Source organism: Protobothrops mucrosquamatus, unplaced genomic scaffold, assembly GCF_001527695.2.
Source record: "Protobothrops mucrosquamatus isolate PMUCROS unplaced genomic scaffold, P.Mucros_1.0 scaffold3489, whole genome shotgun sequence".
NCBI lineage: Eukaryota > Metazoa > Chordata > Lepidosauria > Squamata > Viperidae > Protobothrops > Protobothrops mucrosquamatus.
The window spans coordinates 30,511-52,319 of NW_015389462.1; the positions used below are offsets into that span (position 1 = coordinate 30,511).

At 48.1% G+C, this 21,809-nt stretch overlaps 1 protein-coding gene across 1 annotated transcript; it reads right to left on the reverse strand.

Moving 5' to 3' along the window:
• Positions 1 to 363: 363 nt before the first annotated feature.
• Positions 364 to 21,304, reverse strand: TTLL10 (tubulin tyrosine ligase like 10). Its single transcript, XM_029286377.1, has 14 exons — positions 21,240 to 21,304; positions 19,479 to 20,065; positions 14,765 to 14,854; positions 12,698 to 12,787; positions 11,975 to 12,143; positions 11,063 to 11,181; positions 9,923 to 10,037; positions 8,957 to 9,042; positions 7,753 to 7,924; positions 5,998 to 6,169; positions 4,312 to 4,452; positions 3,587 to 3,703; positions 2,041 to 2,134; positions 364 to 1,217 (listed from the first exon to the last, which is right to left on the reverse strand). The coding sequence occupies exons 1-14, from the start codon at positions 21,302 to 21,304 to the stop codon at positions 364 to 366; spliced, it is 2,871 nt and encodes a 956-aa protein (XP_029142210.1).
• Between the last annotated feature and the right edge of the window lie 505 nt (positions 21,305 to 21,809).

The following is a 21,809-nucleotide window of genomic DNA, read 5'->3' on the forward strand; positions in this document are numbered from 1 at the left end:
GGGGGGGGAGAAAAATAATAATAATGTCAAAGGGGGAGAAAAGCAGAACCCAGAAAACTCTCCGAGGCTCGAAAGATTAAAAAATAAAAATAATAAGCTATTGGCTCTTTTTTTTTTGTTGTTTTTTTTTAAGCAAATACAAGTATTTTGCCCCTGTCGTTTTTTTTCAGAGACCCGGAGAGAGACGCAGACGCCGCGTGCCCACCATCCCCTGCCAAGAAAGATGCTGGAACACCTCAGAAAGAATGTTTCTTTCTGCCTTCTTTTCCTTCCCGTTTTTGTTCCTTTATAAGAAAAAAAAGAGAGACGAGGACTTTGGACACGCACCAGACTCCGGACACGGGTTGTGTGGGGATGGTGGTTTTAAGAACCCCGGTGGGAGACCTTTTTCTCCTCCGGGAGCAATTCCCGGCAACTGTGACTCACGGCGACGGCCCTGGGCTTGGTCTCGGCTGCCGGCAGCCTCTTGGCGGGGACCCCGAGCGGGGAGAAGGACTTGGGGAACTCCGGAAGAAGCAAGCTGTTGGGCGGCAGGCTGGACTGCAGATGGAGGGAGAGCATCTGCGAGCTGGTCAAGGCGTTCTCCCCGCCGTTGGGGTTGTCGCTGGCCGGCGGCAGCTTGGTCCCGAAGGTCTGCTGGAACCAGGTGGCGTAGGACTTATCTTTCGAGTTCCCCCGGGGCAGGTTGAGGGCCTTGCCTTGATCCTCGGCGCCCTCGGCCTTGTCCGGGGCGGCCGGAACCGGTTTGATGATGTACTGGTTGCCGCTGGTGCAGACTTGATGCCCCCGGAGGATGGCTTTGACGGAAGGGCAGCAGGTCAGGCTGGGGACGATGGAGATCTGGATCTGAGGCATGGGGAGCGGGTCCCGTCGGACGCCTTTGCTGGGGGGCACAGCCAGCCCTTCCGGAGCGCCCGCGGGCTCTCCCTTGCTGTCTCCTCGGCTGTCTGCCTTTGGCGCTTTCTCGGAGACTTTGGGGGGCGGCGGTTTGTCCGGCGGAAGGTTGGGCACCCCGGGGCTGCTGCTGCTGCCGCTGGCTCTCTCCAGACTCGCCCGGGGGGTCTTGAGGGAACAGAGGGAGGTCTTGCTCTTGGCTGGCAGGGGGAGCCCGTTGTTGGAAGCCGTTCCGTTGTAGAGAAGGACGAAGTGGCAGAGGGACTCCAGAGGGAGGAGGCTCTGGGTCTTCTGAGCCTTGGTGAAGATCTCCACGGTCAGATCTGAAAGCGGCAAGGGAATCGAGAGCAGGGTTCAGTCTAGGGAGGGGGGGGATCCTTAGGGAGAGAGAGGGAGAGTGCTGGGTTTTCCCCAGAAAACTCAACAGAGGATGGCCTAAATGGGAGAAAATCCTGATTGGAGCAAAGAAAGTCGGCCCTGGCCTGAAGTGGCTTTCAAATGCTCTAATCTGGCGTTTGGCAACTTGAAGCTACGGGGACTTCAACTGCCAGAATTGCCCACCCCATTGAGACTTAACTTATTCGCTCAGCAATATCCTTAAATGTGTCTGCGTAACGTCGAGAGAGAGAGAGACAAAGATGCTCTCCCAGCTACAGATAGTCCTCGACTTACGAGCTTTTCATTTAAGGACCGTTTGAAATTACAACGGCACTGGGGGGGGGAGAAAAAGGACTTATGGCTCTTTTTTCACACTTGCGACCGCTGCAGCATCCCCGGGGTCACGTGATCAAAATCTGGACGGTTGGCCACTGACTCATATTTACGACGGTTGCGGTGTCCCCGGGGGACATGCGATCGCCTTTTGCGTCCTTCTGACAAGCAAAGTCAACGGGGAAGCCAGATTCACTTAACAACCGGGTTGCTAACTTAACAGCTGAAGTGAGCAAAACTCATATTAACCGCTGTCTCGCTTAGCAACAGAAATTTTGGGGGCTCCATTGCGATCGTCAGTCGAGGACTGCCTTTATTCGGGGTTTTTCCCCCCCCACCCGTTTTCCGAGCAGACCCGAAAGAAATATTTTGCTTGCCAAATGCCAAGGTCCCACACCCAAGTCCTTCTCAGCCCCCCAGATTCTTGCAACTTACTCAGCGTCTCGTTCACCACCGTGGGGATCACGTTCCTCAGCGCCGTGCAGTTGGTGTGCAGGGCAGGGTTGGCGTTCATTTCCAAGAGCCACACCTGTGAAGGTAGCACTGGTTACAGTGAGGCCTACAGTATTTCCTTCCCTCCTTTTTGTGAGGGCTTATCGAAACTTCCAAAACATCCCTCCTAAATCCCTTTGAAGCATGAGCCCAGAAATGGTTTCTTTGGCTTTGTTCTTTTTGGCCCCCCAATTTTTTTTCAAGACCAGATTAAATATCACACGTGCACAGAGAAGTAATTCTAAAAGGGAAAAAAAAAGTCCAGACTGAGTTTAAAAAACAACATATTTTTGAACCAACAGTTGTGATTGTATGGTTTTCCCCTTCTTGTCCAATTTATGTCCATTTTGGGGGGGGGGGGTTGCATAGCTACAATTGCTGAGCGATCGCCTCTGGCTGGCTTCGCAAGACACCTTGAGCCACAAGTTCATGTTTTATTCTAGTATCTAATAACAAAGCTGTACTGTAGCTATGCTGACTCTCAGAGACTACTCAGTCCTATGCAATTCAATTTTCCTAGTTTCTTAAAAATAAGGAAATTGTATCTTCACAGCCACTTCAAATCTTCCAGCTTTTTGCCACACTTCTGCAAAAAAAATACCATCAAAAGTGGCAGAGAAAGAGAGAGAGAGACAGAGAGAGAGAGAGACAGAGAGACAGAGAGAGAGAGAGAGAAAAAGAGAGACAGAGAGAGAGAGAGAGAGAGAGAGAGAGACAGACAGACAGACAGACAGAGAGAGAGAGAGAGAGAGAGAAAGAGAGAGACAGAGAAAGAGAAAGAGAGAGAGAAAGACAGAGACAGAGAAACAGACAGAGACTTTTTGTCTGTTGCTTCCTAGCTAGGATTTAAGCCCCAAACTGATGTGATTTGCTGATTTATTGGATAAGGTTCTTGCAACGATTTCCAAAACTCTTCCCTGAAAATCTATTTTGTGTTTTGCCACTGGGTGACGCTGGAATTCCATCTCAGTTTCTGCAAAGTTTGTTTCATCCCAGTTTCTGCAAAGTTTGCGGGAGGGAAAATCAGTGAGATTATGATCACTGGAGAAACAGGTGGCGCCTTTGGGAAACGCCAGTCCTTCATCCCCCAAATGTCCCTACGGGACCAACTTAAGCTGATCACAGAATGGACGTGTTTTCCTGGATTTGCAACACCACACAAAAGCCACAACCAGGCTGGGTGGGATGCAACGCAAGCAGGCACCCTCATTACCCACAAAGTGTAATGAGTTCGCAGCTCGGCTAAAATTAAACGGCGCTTTATCACGGGTGGCAATTAATCCAGAATAACAAGATCTAGGATTACGCACAGATCTTGCAGGGGGGGGAAAAAGGGGGATGGGACAAGAGGGGGATTGACTCCTTGGGGAGTTTGCAAAGCGATTAATTAGCCACAGGGGAGACAGAATCTGGCTAATACGATTCAGTTTTGTGTATCTGAAGGTGTGGGGAAATTGTCAGGGAGGGGAGGGAGATCGCAGAGAGGTACCTTAAAATCTTCATCGATCAAAAAGTCGCAGCCGATGAGATCAAAGAAGCCCAGTTTGCATTCCAGCTTGGATTTGACCGAGAGAAAACACTGCAACATGATTTCTTTCATTCTCTTCTGTAAAGCACGGAAGACAAATATTGGAGGGGGTGGTCCCCAAAATCAGAGCCTCCTTTTCGAAGAAAATATGTTATCCAAGGCTTCTTTTGCGGCGAATAAATTGCTAAAGGTAAGGGGTGGGGAACCCCCCCCCCCAAAACCGCAAGATATAGAGCAGCGTCTTTCCAACTTGGCCACTTTAGGATGTGAGGGACTTCAACTCCCAGAATCCCCCAGTCAGCATGAAGTCCACACCTCTTCCAGTTGTCAGGTTGGGAAAAGATGTCTCTAAAAAGTGTCTGTTCCGTTGATTTCCCAGCCACCCACCCCCACCCAGCCCTGGAAAAATGTTCATAGAAGGGGATGAAATACAGATTTCCTACAGTCCAAAATAATCCTGGTTCATTTTGTAAATTTTAAAGTTATACCCATTTTCACAGGGAAAAGCTGGGAGTGGTTTTCTGGTTCTTTTTCCTAGGTTATTTTTTATTTTATTTCTTTTGCCTTTACAGTCTGTTTTACAAGCCTGGCCTTTTCTGGTGGTCTATTTTTCAAGTATGAGATTCTCAGATTCTTAGGCCCGGGGGAAAAAAGTTAAGTGTGGATTTGATGAACAGAAAACTTACGGTAAAGCTGTTAAGGACCCAGTCTCTGGGGAGACCTTTGGCCTGCCTGAACTTCTCGTTGACGTAGTTGTTGAAGCGGTCCATCAGCCACACCGTCTCCTCCTTGACGTGGGTGTAGATGGGACTCTTCTTTTGCACGTACTGAAAAAAAAAAAGCATTCTCCAGAAGACCGGGCAGTATGACAACGTGGCTTGGATAGATGACCTTAGGTGGGCTGCCCGGGTCGAGCCCCAAGCCTAAACAGACTCCGTTCTTTCCCCCTTTTCTGCTCTCCATTCGGTTGTCTATGCCATAAGAGTGGCTTCGCTCGCTGGCTTAAAAAAAATGTATTTTCCTTTCCCCATATTTTGCTGAGGAACTGCAACACAGCAAGAAAGGGGAGTGTGTTTTCTTTGGGTCTCCGCCTAGACATTTGATAAAACGATTTCAAACGCTGTGGGGGTTTTTTCTGAGGCTTCCTGGGGAGAGTTTGGCCAACAGGCAGGCTAGAAATCAAGGAATGATGAGCTGGGGAAGATGATTTAAAACCTCAGCTCTTGCAAGAGAGAGAGAGAGAGAGAGAGAGAGAGAGGGGAGAGAGAGAGAGAGAGAGAGAGAGAGAGAGAGAGAGAGAGAGAGAGAGAGAGAGAGATTAAATAGATGATAGAAGTGATGATGATGATGATGGTGATGACAGATAGATAGATGGATAGATAGATTTAAAATCTCAGCTCTTGCAAAAGAGAGAGAGAGAGATGATAGAGAGATAGATAGATTAAACAGATGATAGAAGTGATGATGATAGATAGATAGATAGATAGATAGATAGATAGATAGATAGATAGATAGATTTAAAATCTCAGCTCTTGCAAAAGAGAGAGAGAGAGAGAGAGATTAAATAGATGATAGAAGTGATGATGATGATAGTGATGATGATAGATAGATAGATAGATTTAAAATCTCAGCTCTTGCAAAAGAGAGAGAGAGATGATAGATTAAATAGATGATAGAAGTGATGATGATGATGATGATGATGATACATAGATAGATAGATAGATTTAAAATCTCAGCTCTTGCAAAAGAGAGAGAGAGAGAGACAGAGACACGGAGAGAGATTGAGACAGAGAGAAAGAAATCTCTAAAGAGAGACAATTCTTCAACTAGCTGCCTTTAATCTTATTAACTATTTAACTTGAGTTAAATGAGGCCAAATTGAGTTGTTGTTTTTTTCCTTTCGCTTAGGCTTCTTTGCTAAGCTTAAAAAAAAAAAAGTCCCAACGATTTTGCTTTCCAAATCCATTTCCACTTCTCTGGGCCAAGCATTCAGCCTCAGAAAAGAGAAGCAGGATCCAACTGCAGGGAAGGAAAAAATGGGATAGGGGGGTAGAATGCCAAATTTGTCAGCCACTGCTGGAATCAAGGAGATAACTTGGTCTCTTGGAAACAAAAAAGAGAGAGAAAATAAAACCCCGGCCTAACGTTGACAGCTTTTTTTTTCCAGCCAGCATTCTCTGCGGAGCACCTGGTGCCAGTGGCTGTCTTTCGCACAAAGCCGAACAACCCGTCTTGAATCGGGCTAACACAAAGGCAATAGCTCGGCCACTGCGCCAGGTGCCCAGAGACAATGCCTAGTGGGCAGAGCCAAAGGAAAGCAGGCCTGCTCCAGATGGCTGGGTTGGCCATTGACGTCCCTTTTTTTTCAGCACCTGGTTGGTCAAATGAGACGTGAGATCGTCGGACTTGGGGTCGTAGTTGAGGCAGGTGAGGCGGACGTAGCCGTGGCCGAAGAAGACCATGTAGGGCACGGTGCAGGCGATGAGCAGGTAAGAGCGGACGTCAAATTTCTTCCCCTCCAGCAGCAGAGGGCGGTCGATGTACCTGGGGTGAAGGAAAGGCAGGTGAGCTGGATGAAAACTAAGACACTGGGCACTTAGCTCCCTTGATCATGCGGAACTACACCTCCCATCAGGCTGTTCTTGCTGCTGGATCTCTCTCTCTCTCTCTCTCTCTCTCTCACATCCACCCACCCACGCACGCACGCACGCACGCACGCACGCACGCACGCACGCACCTATCTATCTATCTATCTATCTATCTATCTATCTATCTATCTATCTATCTATCTATCTATCTATCTATCTATCTATCTATCTATCTATATATATATATATATATATATATATATATATTTATATCTATCTATCTATCTATCTATCTATCTATCTATCTATCTATCTATCTATCTATCTATCTATCTATCTATCTATCTCTATATCTCTATTTATATCTATCTATCTATCTATCTATCTATCTATCTATCTATCTATCTATCTATCTATCTATCTATCTATCTATCTATCTATCTATCTATCTATCATCTATCTATCTATCTATTTCTACCCTTATCTCTGCCTCTACTCTGTCTGTCTGTCTGGGTGCCCGTGCTGCTTTCCCACAGGGTGCAATTTGTATTTTTCCACAGCAGCGACACCAAAGGATTTGTGTGTGTGTGTGTTTTTTCCCTCCCTTTCTCCCATGCAACCCCGAATATCCTTTCTGAAGGCTATAAATAACCATAAAAAAGCTTTTTCTCGAATCCAAAATAGCTCCTGAATCCAAAAGGGTTCGAGACAGCTGTTCCTGCCGCTTCAATTCGCACAACGCGGCCCGTCGGCCGCTTGGAAGCCCTCCTAAACTTCCCAGATAGGAACGATCGAGTAATCTCCCTCTTTCTTAATAATCATAATAATCATAATAATCATAATAATCATAATAATCATAATAATAAAGTTGGAAGGGACCTTGGAGGTCATCAGGTCCAACCCCCTGCTCAGGCAGGAAACCCTATACCATGTCAGACAAATGCCTGTCCAGTCTCTTCTTAAAAACTTCCAGTGTTGGCGCATTCACCGCTTCTGGAGGCAGGTTGTTCCACTGGTTAATTGTTCTAACTGTCAGGAAATTTCTCCTTAGTTCTAAGTTGCTTCTCTCCTTGATTAGTTTCCATCTGTTGCTTCTTGTCCTGCCTTTTTTGCTTTTCTCTCCCCGTTTGTCCAAAGGCTAATCCCACGGCCCCATCGGTGACATCAAAATGCACAAAACCCCCACAACAAATAATTTTAATAATAATAATAATAATAATAATAATAATAATAATAATAACAACAACAACAACAACAACAACAACAACAACGACAGCCAGAGTCCCCTGGGGTGAGATCGGCGGTTCTACAAATTAAACATTTCAGAGGTTGTGGGTGCTCCATCACCGGAGGCTTTTAAGAAGAGACCGGACAACCATCTATCTGAAATGGTATATAGGCTAGGCTGCCCAGGAAGAGGGCCCCGTCGTGTCTCTGTCTGAATCCCCGCTTTGGGCTTTAGCTCAAGTCCAAGAGCATCCGAGGTCGCTCACCAGCCGGGAGCTGGATAGCCGGGCGGCTGCGTGGCAGATTCTCTACCTTTGGACGATTCGTGCCTGAGGCAGTTTGTAAGGCAGCTTCCTATAGCCGGGCTCGTCCTCCATGCCTTGGAGTTTGGCTTGCAGGCTTCGGATCTCCGCTTGGCTTTTCAGGAGAAAAATCCCTCGGCCCTGGTTGGAGCTGGTGGGCTTGCAGATCCAAATCTGAGGTTCTGCAGAGAGGGAGGGAGAAAGAGGCTTCAGCTGCTAGCCCCAGGTTTACAGCCCAAGGGTCAACATCCAGCTCCAGAATCCAAAGGAAGCTCCAGGTTCATCCCGTTTCCGAAAATCTTAAAACGTTTATTGAATACACTGCGGGGTTACGCCGGACCAAAACTCACTCTGAGGTTCCCACAGCGGTTCATAGACTTAAGCAATAGTTTTCCCAGGGATTACATCTTACGTAATTCCTATCAACAAGTCCACTTGCTTATGGTTCCGACAGATGAAACTCTTCAAAGAGCTTCGAGGCATTGTTTACCTTAAAGAATCTTTATTCGAGTAGCATAGCATCGGCACGTACATAGGCCAAGCCAAAATATGAATTCCTCTCCCCTGAGCACATAGTATCAAAGCACAATTCCCTCCTCCAATTAACAGTCATAAATCACATTCTCCAATTAGTTTGAAATGCAGGCTTTCCCCTCCAGTTCTCCAACCCGCTATTTCTTATCATCTCTTATTTCAATAACCTTGGTTCTCACACTAGGATTAGTATTGTTATGTCTAATTAAACTCCCATGCACATTCCTCCTCCTCCCCCCTCCAGTATAATCTAATTCTAACTCTAATTCTAAGAGTAAAACATAAGAAGGAAAATGGCTGCATCTCCATAAGTTGTCAAAGCAAGAACATCCGATGTTAGCAGCGTTGACAACAAAATGCTGTATGTCGAAGGCTACCTGTGCATTCTTTCCACCCGTGATTTCATCTTCTTGTAACGAGAGACGTTGGGGAGCAGAGCAGGGCCAGCTGGGCCGTTCCACACGTGACATACGCCTGGGACATCACAGGAGTCGCGACATCGTTCAAGCCAATGACGTCACAACGCAGGTGACGTCGTTCGCTTGACCGGGCCCGTCCCTCCGTGCCACATTTGAATACCGAGATCGCAACCTGCTCCTGTCTTTCTTGACAGAACCCACTGTTCGAAATAGATTCATTATCTTGAAAAGGGAGACAGAATAAATGGCGTTGGGGCTCACCTCTGTACATTTCAAAGAAGACTTCTCTCTCGTCTTTGGTGTCCAGACGAAACGTCTCCGGGAAAAAATCTTCCATTTTTAGCAATCTGCAAGAAAGGGAAAGGGGAGAATTTTTTAAATAATAATAATAAGCTCACACAGACTTGTTTTAATGAATTTACAGGCCAGCCATCATTTCTCCCACGCACACTAGGGATTAAAAGATACCCATGACTCCTTCATATGGACTAGCATCCTTTCTCAATATAATTTCTGCTTGCTAGAGACAGCACTGTGCTTTCTGCTGAGAACAGCGTGTAATCTCAGCCCAGCTGGCCCCAAAGTGGCTGAGCCACAGATTTCAAAGGGAAGAAATTCGTCGTTTGCCTTTTGAATCACAGTGTTGATAAAAACAGAATTACAGAGCTGGAGGGGACCTTGGAGGTCCTCTAGTCCACCCCCTCCCTCGCTCAAGCAGGCGACCCTATAGCATTCTGGTTAAATGGCTGTCCAGTCTCTTCTTAAAAGCCTCCAGTGGTGGAGCACCCACAACTTCTGGAGGCAAAAACCCTTCCACTGATTCATTGTTCTCACTGCCAGGAAATTTCTCCTTAGTTCTAGGTTGCTCCTCTCCTGGATTAGCTTCCATCCGTTGCTGGTGGACATAATTTCGATATAATGTTTTGGACATCACTGGACATAATTTCAATACAATGTTTCACCCTTCATTAGCAAGCTTGTTTATTCTCATCCTGTGGATTATTGAGTTTCGACGGTAAGTTATTTTATGCAACTGTCAATAGCAAACTGGGCAAATACATCAACGGCGATCAGACATTAGGGAAATAAGCCTAGAACTTCAAACTTTTCTCTTTGAACTTCATGGACGGTGGCATCCTTGGCAGTTCAAAGATAATGTCAAATTGCTTCTCCCCCCTTCATCCAGGAGGATTATCAACTGTAGCCTGTTACCTCTGAGGGGCCTACCTGGCTGCCTGGCCAATTTTCTTCATCACCCGATCATATTCCCTGAGGTTCATCAACAGGCCGATCTTTGTCGTCAGGATCTTGTTGTTTGGGATCTGGTAGAGAAGCTGCTCTCCTGAATGGGCAGAAAAAAAAAAACAGGGGCTCAGGCAGCAGAGGAGATGGAGAAGGCCTTAACGGGCAGCCCTGCTTAATGACCGGTCGCTTAATGACCGCTCCAAGTTACGATGGAGGGATGTGATCTGAAATGAAGATGTTCCCTAGATGGGTAATGGAACGCCTGCAAGAAAGCCGCCAAGCTCAGAGAGCACCAAGGAGCCCACAGTCCTCCCCCTCCACTGCCTTCTAGCACTGATGATGTTACCTAGTTGGGCAATGAAACGTCTGCAAGAAAAAAAACAAAGCTCAGAGAGGGCCAAGGACCCCACAATCCTCCTCCTCCCTGAAAATCCCACTCCCTTCTAATACTGATGATGTTACATAGTTGGGTCGTGAAACATCTGCAAGAAAACAACCAAGCTCAGAGGGCACCAAGGATCTCCTCCTCCTCCTCCACCACCACCCCACTGCCTTCTAGCACTGATGATGTTACCTAGTTTGGTAATTAAATGTCTGCAAGAAAATAAGCAAGCTCAGAGAGCACCAAGGATCTCCTCCTCCTCCTCCTCCACTACTACTACTACTTCTTCTTCTTCTTCTTCTTCTTCTTCTTCTTCTTCTTCTTCTTCTTCTTCTTCTTCTTCTTCTTCTTCTTCTTCTTCTTCTTCTTCTTCTTCTTCTTCTTCTTCTTCTTCTTCTTCTTCTTCTTCTTCTTCTTCTTCTTCTTCTTCCTCCTCCTCCTCCTCCTCCTCCTCCTCTTCCTCTTCTTCTTCTTCTTCTTCCTCCTCCTCCTCCTCCTCCTCCTCCTCCTCCTCCTCCTCCACCCCACTGCCTTCTAGCACTGATGATGTCACCTAGCTTGCTAATTAAATGTCTGCAACAAAACCACCAAGCTCAGAGAGCACCAAGGACCCCCCAGTTCAACTCTGAGCTACAGATATATTTTTTTTCTGTCCGCCCCTCTGCTCCTTGACCTCCAGAAATTCTGAACCCGCCCTTGTTCCTTCCAGCTTGTCTTGGCCTTGGAAAGCTGGCCCATACCTTCTCGGAAGTTGCAATAGGTGTCCCGAAACTTGGTCTCGCACCATTTCAAGACGTAGTCTTCCCTCCGGTTGTCATAAATCCGTTGCCACCCTTTGCTTTTGCAGTAATTACTCAGGCTGCGAGAGAGGAAGAAGATGGCCTTGGTACAAGGTGGCCAATAACCCTCTAGAGCAGGGGTCCTCAAACTCGGCCATTTGAAGGCTTGTGGACTTCAATTCCCAGGATTCCTCTCTCTCTCTCTCTCTCTCTCTCTCTCTCTCTCTCTCTCTTTTTCTCTCTCTCTCTCTCTCTCTCTGTCTCTCTCTCTCTCTCTGTCTCTCTCTCTCTCTCTGCCACTTTTGATGGTATTTTTTTGCAGAAGTGTGGGAGTTGAAGTCCACAGCCAGCCATGAAGTCCACAAGTCCACAAGTCTTCAAGTGGCCGAGTTTGAGGACCCCTGCTCTAGAAATAGAGGTAGTTCTATATAAGCAAGACAGTTGTTCATTGAGTTGCGCCCCCTCCTCTTTTTTCCCCCCAAAGTTGTTAAGCGAATCGCTGCAGTCATTAAACGAATCCGGTTTCTCCCACTGCCTTCGCTTGTCGGAAGCCGGCTGGGAAGATCGCAAAGCGCCACTCTCATAAATACACGCCAGCCGCCGAGCGCCCAGATTTAGACCGCGTGATCTAAAACTCGATCGAGCTTCAGCACAAGGATGACCGGCGCGAAAACCCATCGGTCCCTTTTTTTTGCCTGCCGTTGTAAACTTCGGTCGCTAGGCTGTTAAGCCGAGGGCCACCTTTTGCTGCCTACGTTCTGGGTCCCGCAGCTGAGAGGGCTCCGCAAAGGCCATCTAGCACAACCCCTCCCTGAGGCAGGCTTCCTCGCTCAAGGGTTGGGGGGGGCGGGCGGGCGAGGGCTTTCTGCTTACGTCTCAACCCCATTCGCTCCGCCGATGTAAAAGAACGGCCCGGATGCCGGGGCTTCTTCGTTTCTCCTCTCGTCCAGGTGACTCATTCGGAGCGCTGCCTTCAGAATGGCTCTGGGCTTCTTTGATCTGAATTCATAGGTGAATCTCCCTTCGGCTATTTTGGGAAGCCCTGGAACGAGAAGGAGGGCGGGTGAGCCCTCTTGGGTCCAGCTAGGCCAGGAGTAGGCAACCTTCATAGGTTTTGGCCTCCAGCCCCCTCATCATCTTTTGCTGCTCTGCTCTGCCCTCTTTCCAGAGTCTTCTTCGCATGTTTTTAAGATCGCGGTGGCCAAAACCAGATGCAATATTGAGAGTGTGGGAGACGCAAGGCTTAATGAATCAAGGGTGTCATTTGGGAGGGAGATACAGCTGGCAGGTATACACTGGAGGGCACAACTACTCTTGCACCACCCACTACGCAGCTGAGGGCTCTGCTGTCTCTTATCTGACCGTTCCCTAGGCCCCGGCTTCCCAAGGTCATTCTCACATACCATTACATCAACACAGCCCACCTTTTCCCCAAATATTAAGTGGCGCCAGCAGCCCACTAAGGCTCCTTGAAATCTAAGCAGGGGGGGGGGCTCTTCCCCCCCCAAAAAAAAACCTACACTAGAGCTGGACTGGAGAGATTTTGGCCTCTCCTTCTGTATCAGAAGGGGATGATGGGATGCATCCAATTCCTACCCTTTTGCTTGTATGTCTTCCACTGCTTCAGTGCCTGGCTTGGAAAAAGAGCGCGGTATTTCTGCCTCCTGTTTTCTACGCCCTTGGGATCTGTGGAAGAGAAGAAGGTTAGGGCCTGCCAGGGGTGTGTGCACGGTCTCTCGTACATCAAGTCAGAAAGAAGAAAACCAATCACAGAATCCTACAACCGGGAGGTCCAGAGAGGTCCTCTAGCCCAACCCTTTTCTCTCTGAAGGAGAAAAGCGGAAGAGGCAATTCACCAGCCCCAACAAAGCAGAGAAACGGGTCCGGCTTGGCATTCAACCAGCATGGATTGATAGCTAGGCAAAGGGGCAAATTCAGATCCAAATGCCGGGATAGAAAAAAGAGAGACGTGACTCATTGGGCCAAGCTGGGGAAAAAAATGAAAAAAGGGCGAATTTGAGGTCCTGGTTGGCAACGATAAGCCCCTTTCCCACCCTCAGTTTCTTATGGTCTGGGAACTTGAAACCGGCTTTGGCTCAAAGAGCTTTGAAAACAGTCTGCGAGCGGAGTGGGGTTGGGGGACCCCCGGTTCCAGACACTGCTGAACCCTCCCAGTGCTCATACCGGTGGAGGCTGCTGGGTATTGTAGTTCAGTATTGTATCTGGTGGACCAGCCACTTCCGCTAGTGCTGTGTTTTTTTTTTCAAACTTGGCAAATTTAAGGTGCGCGAACTTCAACTCCCAGAATTCCCTAGTCAGCATGCTGGGATTGAAGTCCAAAAATCTTCTTTTGGCTGGTCTAAATTTGCCACCAATTTCCCCTGGGATCTGTACTTTTTAAGCCAGCAAAAAGCTTCCTTTTTTTATTTTTTTATTTTTTGGGCCGCGTCTTTCCCCTCCCGGATATTTACAAAAAATGCTAACGAAACAAAGCAGCAGCTTTGAGGCGGTTGTTATACGTTCCAATTTGTAGGTGGTAATTCCAAGCCTGTTATTTACAGCATTCGAATTCCCGTGATTCTGGATGGTTTTCCCAGCTGTCTTTATAATACCCACACAGCAATACGCCAAGTGCAATTATGGCTTAGTTCTCTGGGGTTTTTGTTTGGAGGGCACAGATTCCTGGTCGGAAGATGAAACATTCTCTGCCCTTTGAAATCTAGCTTTTCAAGGAATTCCTCTTTTCCTTGAGCTGCTAGATTTCTCTAGCTTTTACACAGTGGCACCCCAAAAAATCTTACTGGTTGGGGGGAAAGCTGGAAACAATGAAGAGAAGGAAACTAGCTCCAGGTAGCCCTCAATCTATGACTACAATTTTGCCCAAAGTTTGTTGGTAAGTGGGACAGGTGTTAAGTGAGGTTTTTTTTTGCCCTGTTTTACAACTTTCCTCGCCACGGTTGTTAAGTCAATCACTGCAGTTGTTAAGTTAGTAACCCGGTTGTTAAGCGAATCTGCATTCCCCTCAGTGACTTGGTCGCAAAAGGGGATCGCGTGAACGCCGGGACACGGCCACCGTCATAAATAGGAGTCAGTGGCCAAGAATTTTGATTAATGTCACAACGGAGTTCCTGCAACGGTCGTTAAGTGTGAAAAGGGGTCACGAGTCGGCTTTTTCAGCGCTGTTGTAACTTCCAACGGTGGACCGGCAGAGGAGGAAGGAGGGATGGTTCTACGCGCACACAGCTGCATTCGCACAAGCGGCGGGCCTGTGCGCCAGCCCCTCGCATGAACGGAGCTTCGTGAGCACGCGCCCACCACTTCTGCGGCCCAGTTTCAAATGGGGGGGGAGGGTTTGGAGACCCCTGGTCTAAACAAAGCGTTGTAAGGCGAGGACTACCTGTGGTCTCTTTCGATCTGTGGATTCACTCCAGCTTATCCAGTTCCCTTTTCTGAATCTACCAAAAAACACGCTCATGTTATCCGCTCATATGACTGGGTTAATGTGCAGTCATTCCGCTCCTTTTAGGCCACGTGCCCAATTCCGCTTGGCTGAAAAAAGGAAGTCAGGCTCACCTCCTTGTGGATGAGTTGGGTTGCTTTGGACCTTTGGATGACTCTGTCCCGGCCGTCTTTTGGGCAGCTTTGTCGCCCGATGGGCCTCACCTGCTTCGTTGTAGTATGGGAACCAACGGAAGCCTAAACGGAGGGCAGCTGCTCTTTCATTGCCATCCAGCGGTCTTTCGCTCATCCATCCTGAAAGCCAGACCAGCCTCGGTCAGCAAACGCCCAGATTTTAATCTGGGTTTTCCCTCCCGGTTGCAGTCCAGAGGAACCAGCTCCACCACGGCATCTGCGGTGGAGGGACTCTGGAACTGGACTCTAAAATCAACCCTGCAAGGTCCGCCTTCTCCATGCGGAGAAGGCACCAAGGACAGACACTGAGACCGGGGTGGGGTGGGGTGGAGAGTTAGAATTTTAGGTCACGCCGGTGGGGTGATTGGCAGGCGCAAAGGAGAAAATGCAAGCTGTCAAGGAAGGCTCCCGTCATCCGGGCCAAAGGTGTCTAACGGTTGAACCACGGCAACTGGACCCAACTTCGTTACTCATCTTAGTAACTTCACCAGTCGGAGCGAAATTAGCTAAAAGGCGGTGTTTCTTGGGAGTTTGTCACGCCAACTTTAAGTGGCTTAAGTGGGATTCTGTATCTGCCCTCCCAATGGACTTTATACAATCGTCCTGAGATGGGGGTCTTTAGCCACACTCAGTTGCTACCCAGTTGTCCCTTGGGACAACGGGCACGTGTTGATTGTCACGCCCCAGCCAATCTTACGATGGACATCCCTCCGAGGGTTAACAGTTGCCTCCTTGACTTTCTCTAACTCCCTCATCCGTTTTCAACTCTTTCCCTTTTTTGCACACCATCCCGGTGTGCCCACCACCTCTTTCCTGCCTAGTTGAGAGAGGGGCACCTGAGAAGCACAGAGGTCTTCGGAGAGTCAACCGGGGAGGGAAGCTAAGGAATTTCTTCCTGCAGACCCTGGGCTCCCAGCAATTCGGTGTGGAAACTACTTCCTGCCCTGAAGCCATACTTCTGGAAGCTGACTTGCGCCCGGGTCACAATGGAGAGGTTGTGATGTCATGCTTTGACACCCCGGTCAGTTGGCCAACAGCTACAGAGCAAGAGGCTGTAACTCAACGGGTAAAGCACAGGCTGGGCAGACTTCAATACCCAGAACGTACGAGGTGAATAGACTTTTTGTGGAAGCAGGAAAAAGATCTCCGGATCCTGAATTTGCAAAGTTGAAAGTTTTACGTTGTCTAATTTCTGTGTCTTTCAATTCTGCAAGACTCGTGAGAGCACCGATTCAACTCTTTTTGAGATGCCCACCCAACGCTTTCGATGTGGATTTGGCTCACTGTCTCTTTCTTTCTTCTGACGGAGGAGTGTCGGCGTTCCCGTTCGAAGTCGTGACTCGTACGCAGCTCAGCCGGGGCTTTGACCGAAGAGTTCCTTTGAAGGACGGAGGCTTTTCAGAAAAAAAAAAGGGTGGACAGAGATTGGATTTAAAAAAAAAATAAAATGCTGCAGTTTCAAGATTGAATTCTGACATCAGGGCAGAAGTGTGAGGGTGTTGTGGAATGAACAAATTTTTTTTATTATTATTCTGGAGTTGTTCTTTTCCTCTCTGGACTTGAATGTCAAGAAGAATAAAATATAAGGAAGAGATTGTTTGTGGAACTGATGGAGTCTGTTTTGCAGCTAAGCGTCTCCAAAGAGCTTTTGAGAAATCTGCTACAACCTCTGTGGGTGTTTGAATGCATAAGCATGCCCCTAAATCTTATTTAATCTAATATTGCTTCTTTGGATTATTTCAGTGCGTGGTTTTAGCCTATCCGAGGTTTGGGAAAGCTGGATTTTTTTCCCATTTGAGAAGACTAAAATGTTCACTAATTCTTCTGCCCCTCTGCTCGGCCAACGGGAAAAATCTAGCAACTCTCCGACTTCTAGGAAAAGAGAGAAGTGCATATTTGGTGAGAGGCTGGTGAAAAAGTGGATTTGATGACGGAAGATACCAATGGCGAAGACACTTAACTATTGCAGGATGTAAAGATGAGCATTTAACCTTTTAATGGCTCTCCCAAGGGCATCGCGGGATGGTTTTTAAGGATAATCGGCTCCTTCCGGAAAAAAGTTTGGTTTATTTTATTTTTCAAAATAATATTTTAGCAGCCGAGGGTCCCAGGAGAAGAGGCAAAGAGACTTGGGAGGATCACGGGTGAGAATTTCGTTCTTTTCATGGATTGTTTTCAGAGGATGGTGGCTTATGGAGTTTGTGACAGTGCGAAAAAAAAAGGTGAGTTGCATTTATTTTGCAGGGACTCCTGGACTTACAACAGCTTGTTTAGTGACTGTTCAAAGTTGCAACAGCACTGGAAAAAAAGTGACTTATGGCCGTTTTTCACACTTACGTCCACTGCAGTAGCCCCAGGGTCACGTGATTAAAATTCCAAAATTCATATTTATGACGACTGCAGTGTCTCTGGGAGGTCCTGTGATCCCCTTTTGCGACCTTCGGACAAGCAAAGTCAACGGGGAAACCCGATTCGGTTAACAACTTTGTCACTAACTTAAAACAACTGCAGTGATTTCCCTTAACAGCTGTGACAAGAAAGGTCGTAAAATCGGACAGCATTCACTTCAGTCTCACTTAGCAACAGAATTTTGGGCTCAGTTGTGGTCGTAAGTTGAGGACTGCCTGCACCCTCTTGTTTTCCAAAAGGAGAAAAATGGCGCTGACATTTCAGGCTCTGCTTTTGCAAATTTCAGGGCCCTGTCTCCAGGGAAGGCTGCAGAGCAGACCTGATCAGAAATAAGGAGAAAATTGGGGCTGATATTATGCTACTCCAGATATCCATTAGTTGCCAGATACGATCAGATATCTTTATTCAAACATCAGCTCTGCTCCATGCCTATAGACTGCTTTTGCCATCTCAAATTCCTTTTATTGTCAGGGCTGCAGTAGGACAATTAACAATTGGCAACGCTACTCTGTCAGCACAACAAAATCACAGGATATTCCCCTACCTCTAGCTCAGCAGCCCCCAAACCTTTGGGCACCAGGGACCGATTCCATGGAGAGAGGTTTTTCCGTGGACCGGTGAGGATGTGGTTTCGCGTGCTGCCTGCATCCCACGGATGAGGCTTCGCTTGTTTGTGTGGACCGGTTTCTGGCGTGGCACAGCCCGGTGCCGGTCTACAGACCGGGGGGTTGGGGAATCCCTGCTCTAGCTCATATTTTTATAGCGTACAAATATTTAGGTATTTTACCTTCCCCTGTTCCACTTAATTTGCTCTAGTGATGAGACTGAGTTTTGCCTCCAGCCAAATTGCCTGCTGAGGAAACCAAGGTTTTATAGGTCTTTCCCCGTCCCTAATTTTTTCTTTTTATGAGATTTGCCAGGATGATTTTACTTTGACAACATGCTTGGTGGAATCTGGGACAAATTTTACTGCTGGTATGAGTCAAGAAGAACTGTTCGGGTTTTGAGTTAAAGTTTAAGTTTGTGGTATATAAAATTATATGTTAATATGTAGAGAAATAAGCTTGAGATTGTATTATATAGGGGAATATATGTATATATTTATATAGAGAGATGTATATATAGAACTTTAAATATGATAAGGAACGAATTATTAGGATTATGTATACTGGAACGTCATGTCATGTCCTTTTTTTGTTTTAATTGTTTTATTAATAAAAAACTTTAAAAAAAATAAAAAAATAAAAAAAACATGCTTGGCAGAGAGAAGGGGGCACTCCTCTCTCTTTGGCTGGGCTGCCGAATCAAATCTCTTCGAAATGCGGTAGTCCTTGACTTACGACGGCAATTGAGCCCGACGTTTCCGTTGTTAACCGAGACGTTTGTTAAGGGAGACAATCTGTGCACTATTCAGGGGGAAAATGCAGGTGTCGCCAGGCTAAAAACAAAGTAGCCAGGGAGAAACCAGGGTTTGTTTGTATTTTTCCTACCAGCTGGGTTTTCCTGTGGTTGGACATGAGAGCAAAAGAGGAATGCATTGAACGTTATTAGGTCCTATATGGGGATGAGCAGGAGGTGAACTACCCTTCCCAGCAGCCCCTCATAAACCAACAGTAAAAATAGGGATGCTGGGAGCTGTAGTTTGCCAACATCTGGAGGCTCAGACAGGCCCACTTCAGGGGTTACAATTGTCAACAGTGCTCAGAGGATCCCGTCCTTGTTGAGGCTTCCTTCCTGGAAGCTGCCCCTCTTCATTTTCCCAGAATGCCGCACTGCATTACTCTAGGGCACTGTGGGCATCGGGAAGCTTGGAGGGAAGGAATGCATGTCTTATTTCTCAAATGTGGAGAGGAGCTGCGCGGGATGAGGATGTGGTGGACAGCAGGTCTTCTCCTAGCTCAGTGATGGCGAACCTTTTAGAAACCGAGGGCCCAAACTGCAACCCAAAACCCATTTATGCATCATCGGCTGCCAGGTGGGTGTGTCCAGTGTCTGGGTGTGGCCAATTGGGTGGGTGTGGTCCATTGGGTGGGCGTGGCTGTGGTGGTAACGGCAGACTGGGTGGGATTAAAAAGTTCAATCAATCAATTCCAACTTTGCAAGATCTTTTTTTTCCCTGCGAGAAGTTGAAATTGACTGATTGATTGAACCTTTTTTTTTTTTGCACATGGTGGCGGAGGCCTAAAGCGAAAAGGTTTTATAAAACCCAGCTGAAGGCCTAGGACTGGGGCGACGGCGCGCGTGCCCACAGAGAGGGCTCTGAGTGCCGCCTCTGGCACCCGTGCCCTAGGTTCGCCACCACTGTCCTAGCTGGAAGGAAAGCTGTCTGATTCACCTGGGGCTACTGGCGGAGGTCCATCAGGGCACAAAACGCCTCGCGTTCTGGACGTCAGGTTCTTGTTCCATTTTCCGACGTGGCCCGACATGGACTTTACCTTGCAACTGGAAGGGGAGGTCTGGGTCAAGTCTCCGACTGAGTCCTCCCCCCGGCCAGGAGGGTCCTGGCCTTGATCTTCTGGGAGGGTCTTCACAGGATCCGCCTCGCCCCCTTCTCTCCGGGCCTCTTCCCCCTCTGCCACAGCCTCGCCGAAGCTCGGGGCTTCATCCCGACCTTGGCCGGACTCTACACCTTCATCTGTTTTCCCCAAGGTTATCTGAGGGATCTCCCAGCCCAACCTGGGGCGCACCTGAAGGTCCAGGGCTCCCACCTGCTCGCTGCTGCTCAGTCCGCGGGTGCTGAGAGGTGCTGCAACGGATGCCGTCCTGACTGACGTTCCTTCATCTGCAGGTGGCGAGGGAGGACGGCTTTGGGAAGGGCCGGCGTCCTCTTCTGCAGGTTGGTCTTGCTCGCTCAGCGGGTAGAAAATAGATTTTTTCTCCACGACCTCCGTTGCCGAAGCCCACTTGTGCTCTGGACAATGGCTGCGGGGGAAAAGCAAGGGGAAACGGTGTTTTAATTCGAGATTTCTCCCAACTTGAGGGAGTCAACCGACTTGGCGAGTTCTTTCGGGATTGGCGTGTCCCCCCTGGGGGTATTGCCAAGTTTTCAGACTTGCAAGAGATTTTACCCCATTAGAAATGAGCTGGGTTTAACTAAGGTGAAAACCAAGCATGATTCGGAACGTCAGCAGCTGCTAGATATTTGACTTGAGTTCAAAGCCGAGTTTAAATCTGAGTTTGGATTGCATTGCATTTTTTGGCGTGCTGCAGCTGGCAAAAAAAGCCAGCCGCGGTCCTAGGCTGCATCACCAGAGGGATAGAACCAAGGTCGAGTGAAGTGTTGGTACCACTTTATAATGCCTTGATAAGGCCACACCTGGGATACTGCATCCAGTTTTGGTCACCCCGATACAAAAACAAAGATGTTGAGACCTTAGGAAGAGTGCAGAAAAGAACAACAAAGATAATTAGGGAGGCAGGAGGCTAAAACATGCCATGAAAGGTTGCAGGAAATGGGTCTGTCTAGGCCAGGGGTAGGCCACCTTGGCTCTTTTATGACTGGTGGACTTCAACTCCCAGAATTCCTGAGCCAGCCATGCTGAGGGGAAAGGGAGAGGTTTCCAAGCTGAGCCCTGCTGGCTCAGGAATTCTGGGAGTTGAAGTCCACGAGTCATAAAAGAGCCAAGGTTGCCTACCCCTGGTCTAGGCTAACAAAGAGAAGGACTAGGGGTGACATGATTAACAGCCTTCCAGTATTTGAGGAGCTCCCACAGAGAAGACAGGGACGATCTATTAACCAAAGCATCTGAGGAGGACAAGAAGCAAGAGATGGAAACTAATCAAGGAGAGAAGCAACCTAGAAACAAGGAGAAATCTCCCGACAGTGAGAACAATGAATCAATGGAATGGCTTGCCTCCAGAAGTTGTGGGTGCTCCTACACGGGAGATTTTGTAAGAAGAGATTTGTTCAGAATGATGTAGGGTCTCCTGCCTGAGCAGGGGGTTGGACTAGAAGACCTCTAAAACCCCTTCCTACTTTGTTATTCCAGTAAAGCCCTTTGGATTTCTTGAAAGCACCAGCTGCCACCTGTTGCTCTTTGGGGAGGTTGCTTTGACCCCTCAGCAAGGAGAAAAACACAAAGATCTGAAGTCTAACCTTGACTCGGCGTGCCCTACGTGCTCGGAGAGCGCTCTAGAGGGCGTGTTTTTCAGATCAGCCATCCTGAAACTTGACAGGGCTTTTGCAGAAACGCTCGGCTGTCTCCTGAGCCCGGTCTCCAAGCATCCAGATTTGGACCAGCCGTGTTTTCCCCCGGTGAGGGTGCAGGCAGCCTTGGGTGCTGTCAACAAGAGCCCGTTTCCTAGCAACAGTTGCTTAGGAACCGTTGCTGGTGCCGGGGAGGGGGGGCGAAAATTCCCGCCGGGGAAGTCGGAGAGCCCGGCAAGGTGGAGGTGTGTGAACCTTCGCTGCGGGAACCGGAGAGAGCAAAGTCCTTCTCTGGCTTTGCCCCCTTTGGGTGTGTCTCTGCCTGTCTTTTTGACTTTCCCCACAATGCCCCACCCACCCGGCGGTTATCAGGGGCATTGTGGGAAATAAAAAGACCAGCAGGGCTCTTGCGATGCTCAGCTTGCGAATGAGCCATGGATGGTATCCATGGTATCCATCTCTAAAGAGGCAGGGTGTATAAAACAAAAACCTTTTGTACAGGGGTGTGACCCTGACATC

Coding starts and splice junctions, on each gene's coding strand:
- TTLL10 (XM_029286377.1), bottom strand. CDS start 21,304: ATGGCTGATCTGAAAAACACGCCCTCTAGAGCGCTCTCCGAGCACGTA. Junction 10,038..11,062: donor CTATTGCAACTTCCGAGAAG/GTATGGGCCAGC, acceptor CTGCCCATTCAG/GAGAGCAGCTTCTCTACCAG. Junction 1,218..2,040: donor GGTGGTGAACGAGACGCTGA/GTAAGTTGCAAG, acceptor TGCCGCTTTCAG/ATCTGACCGTGGAGATCTTC.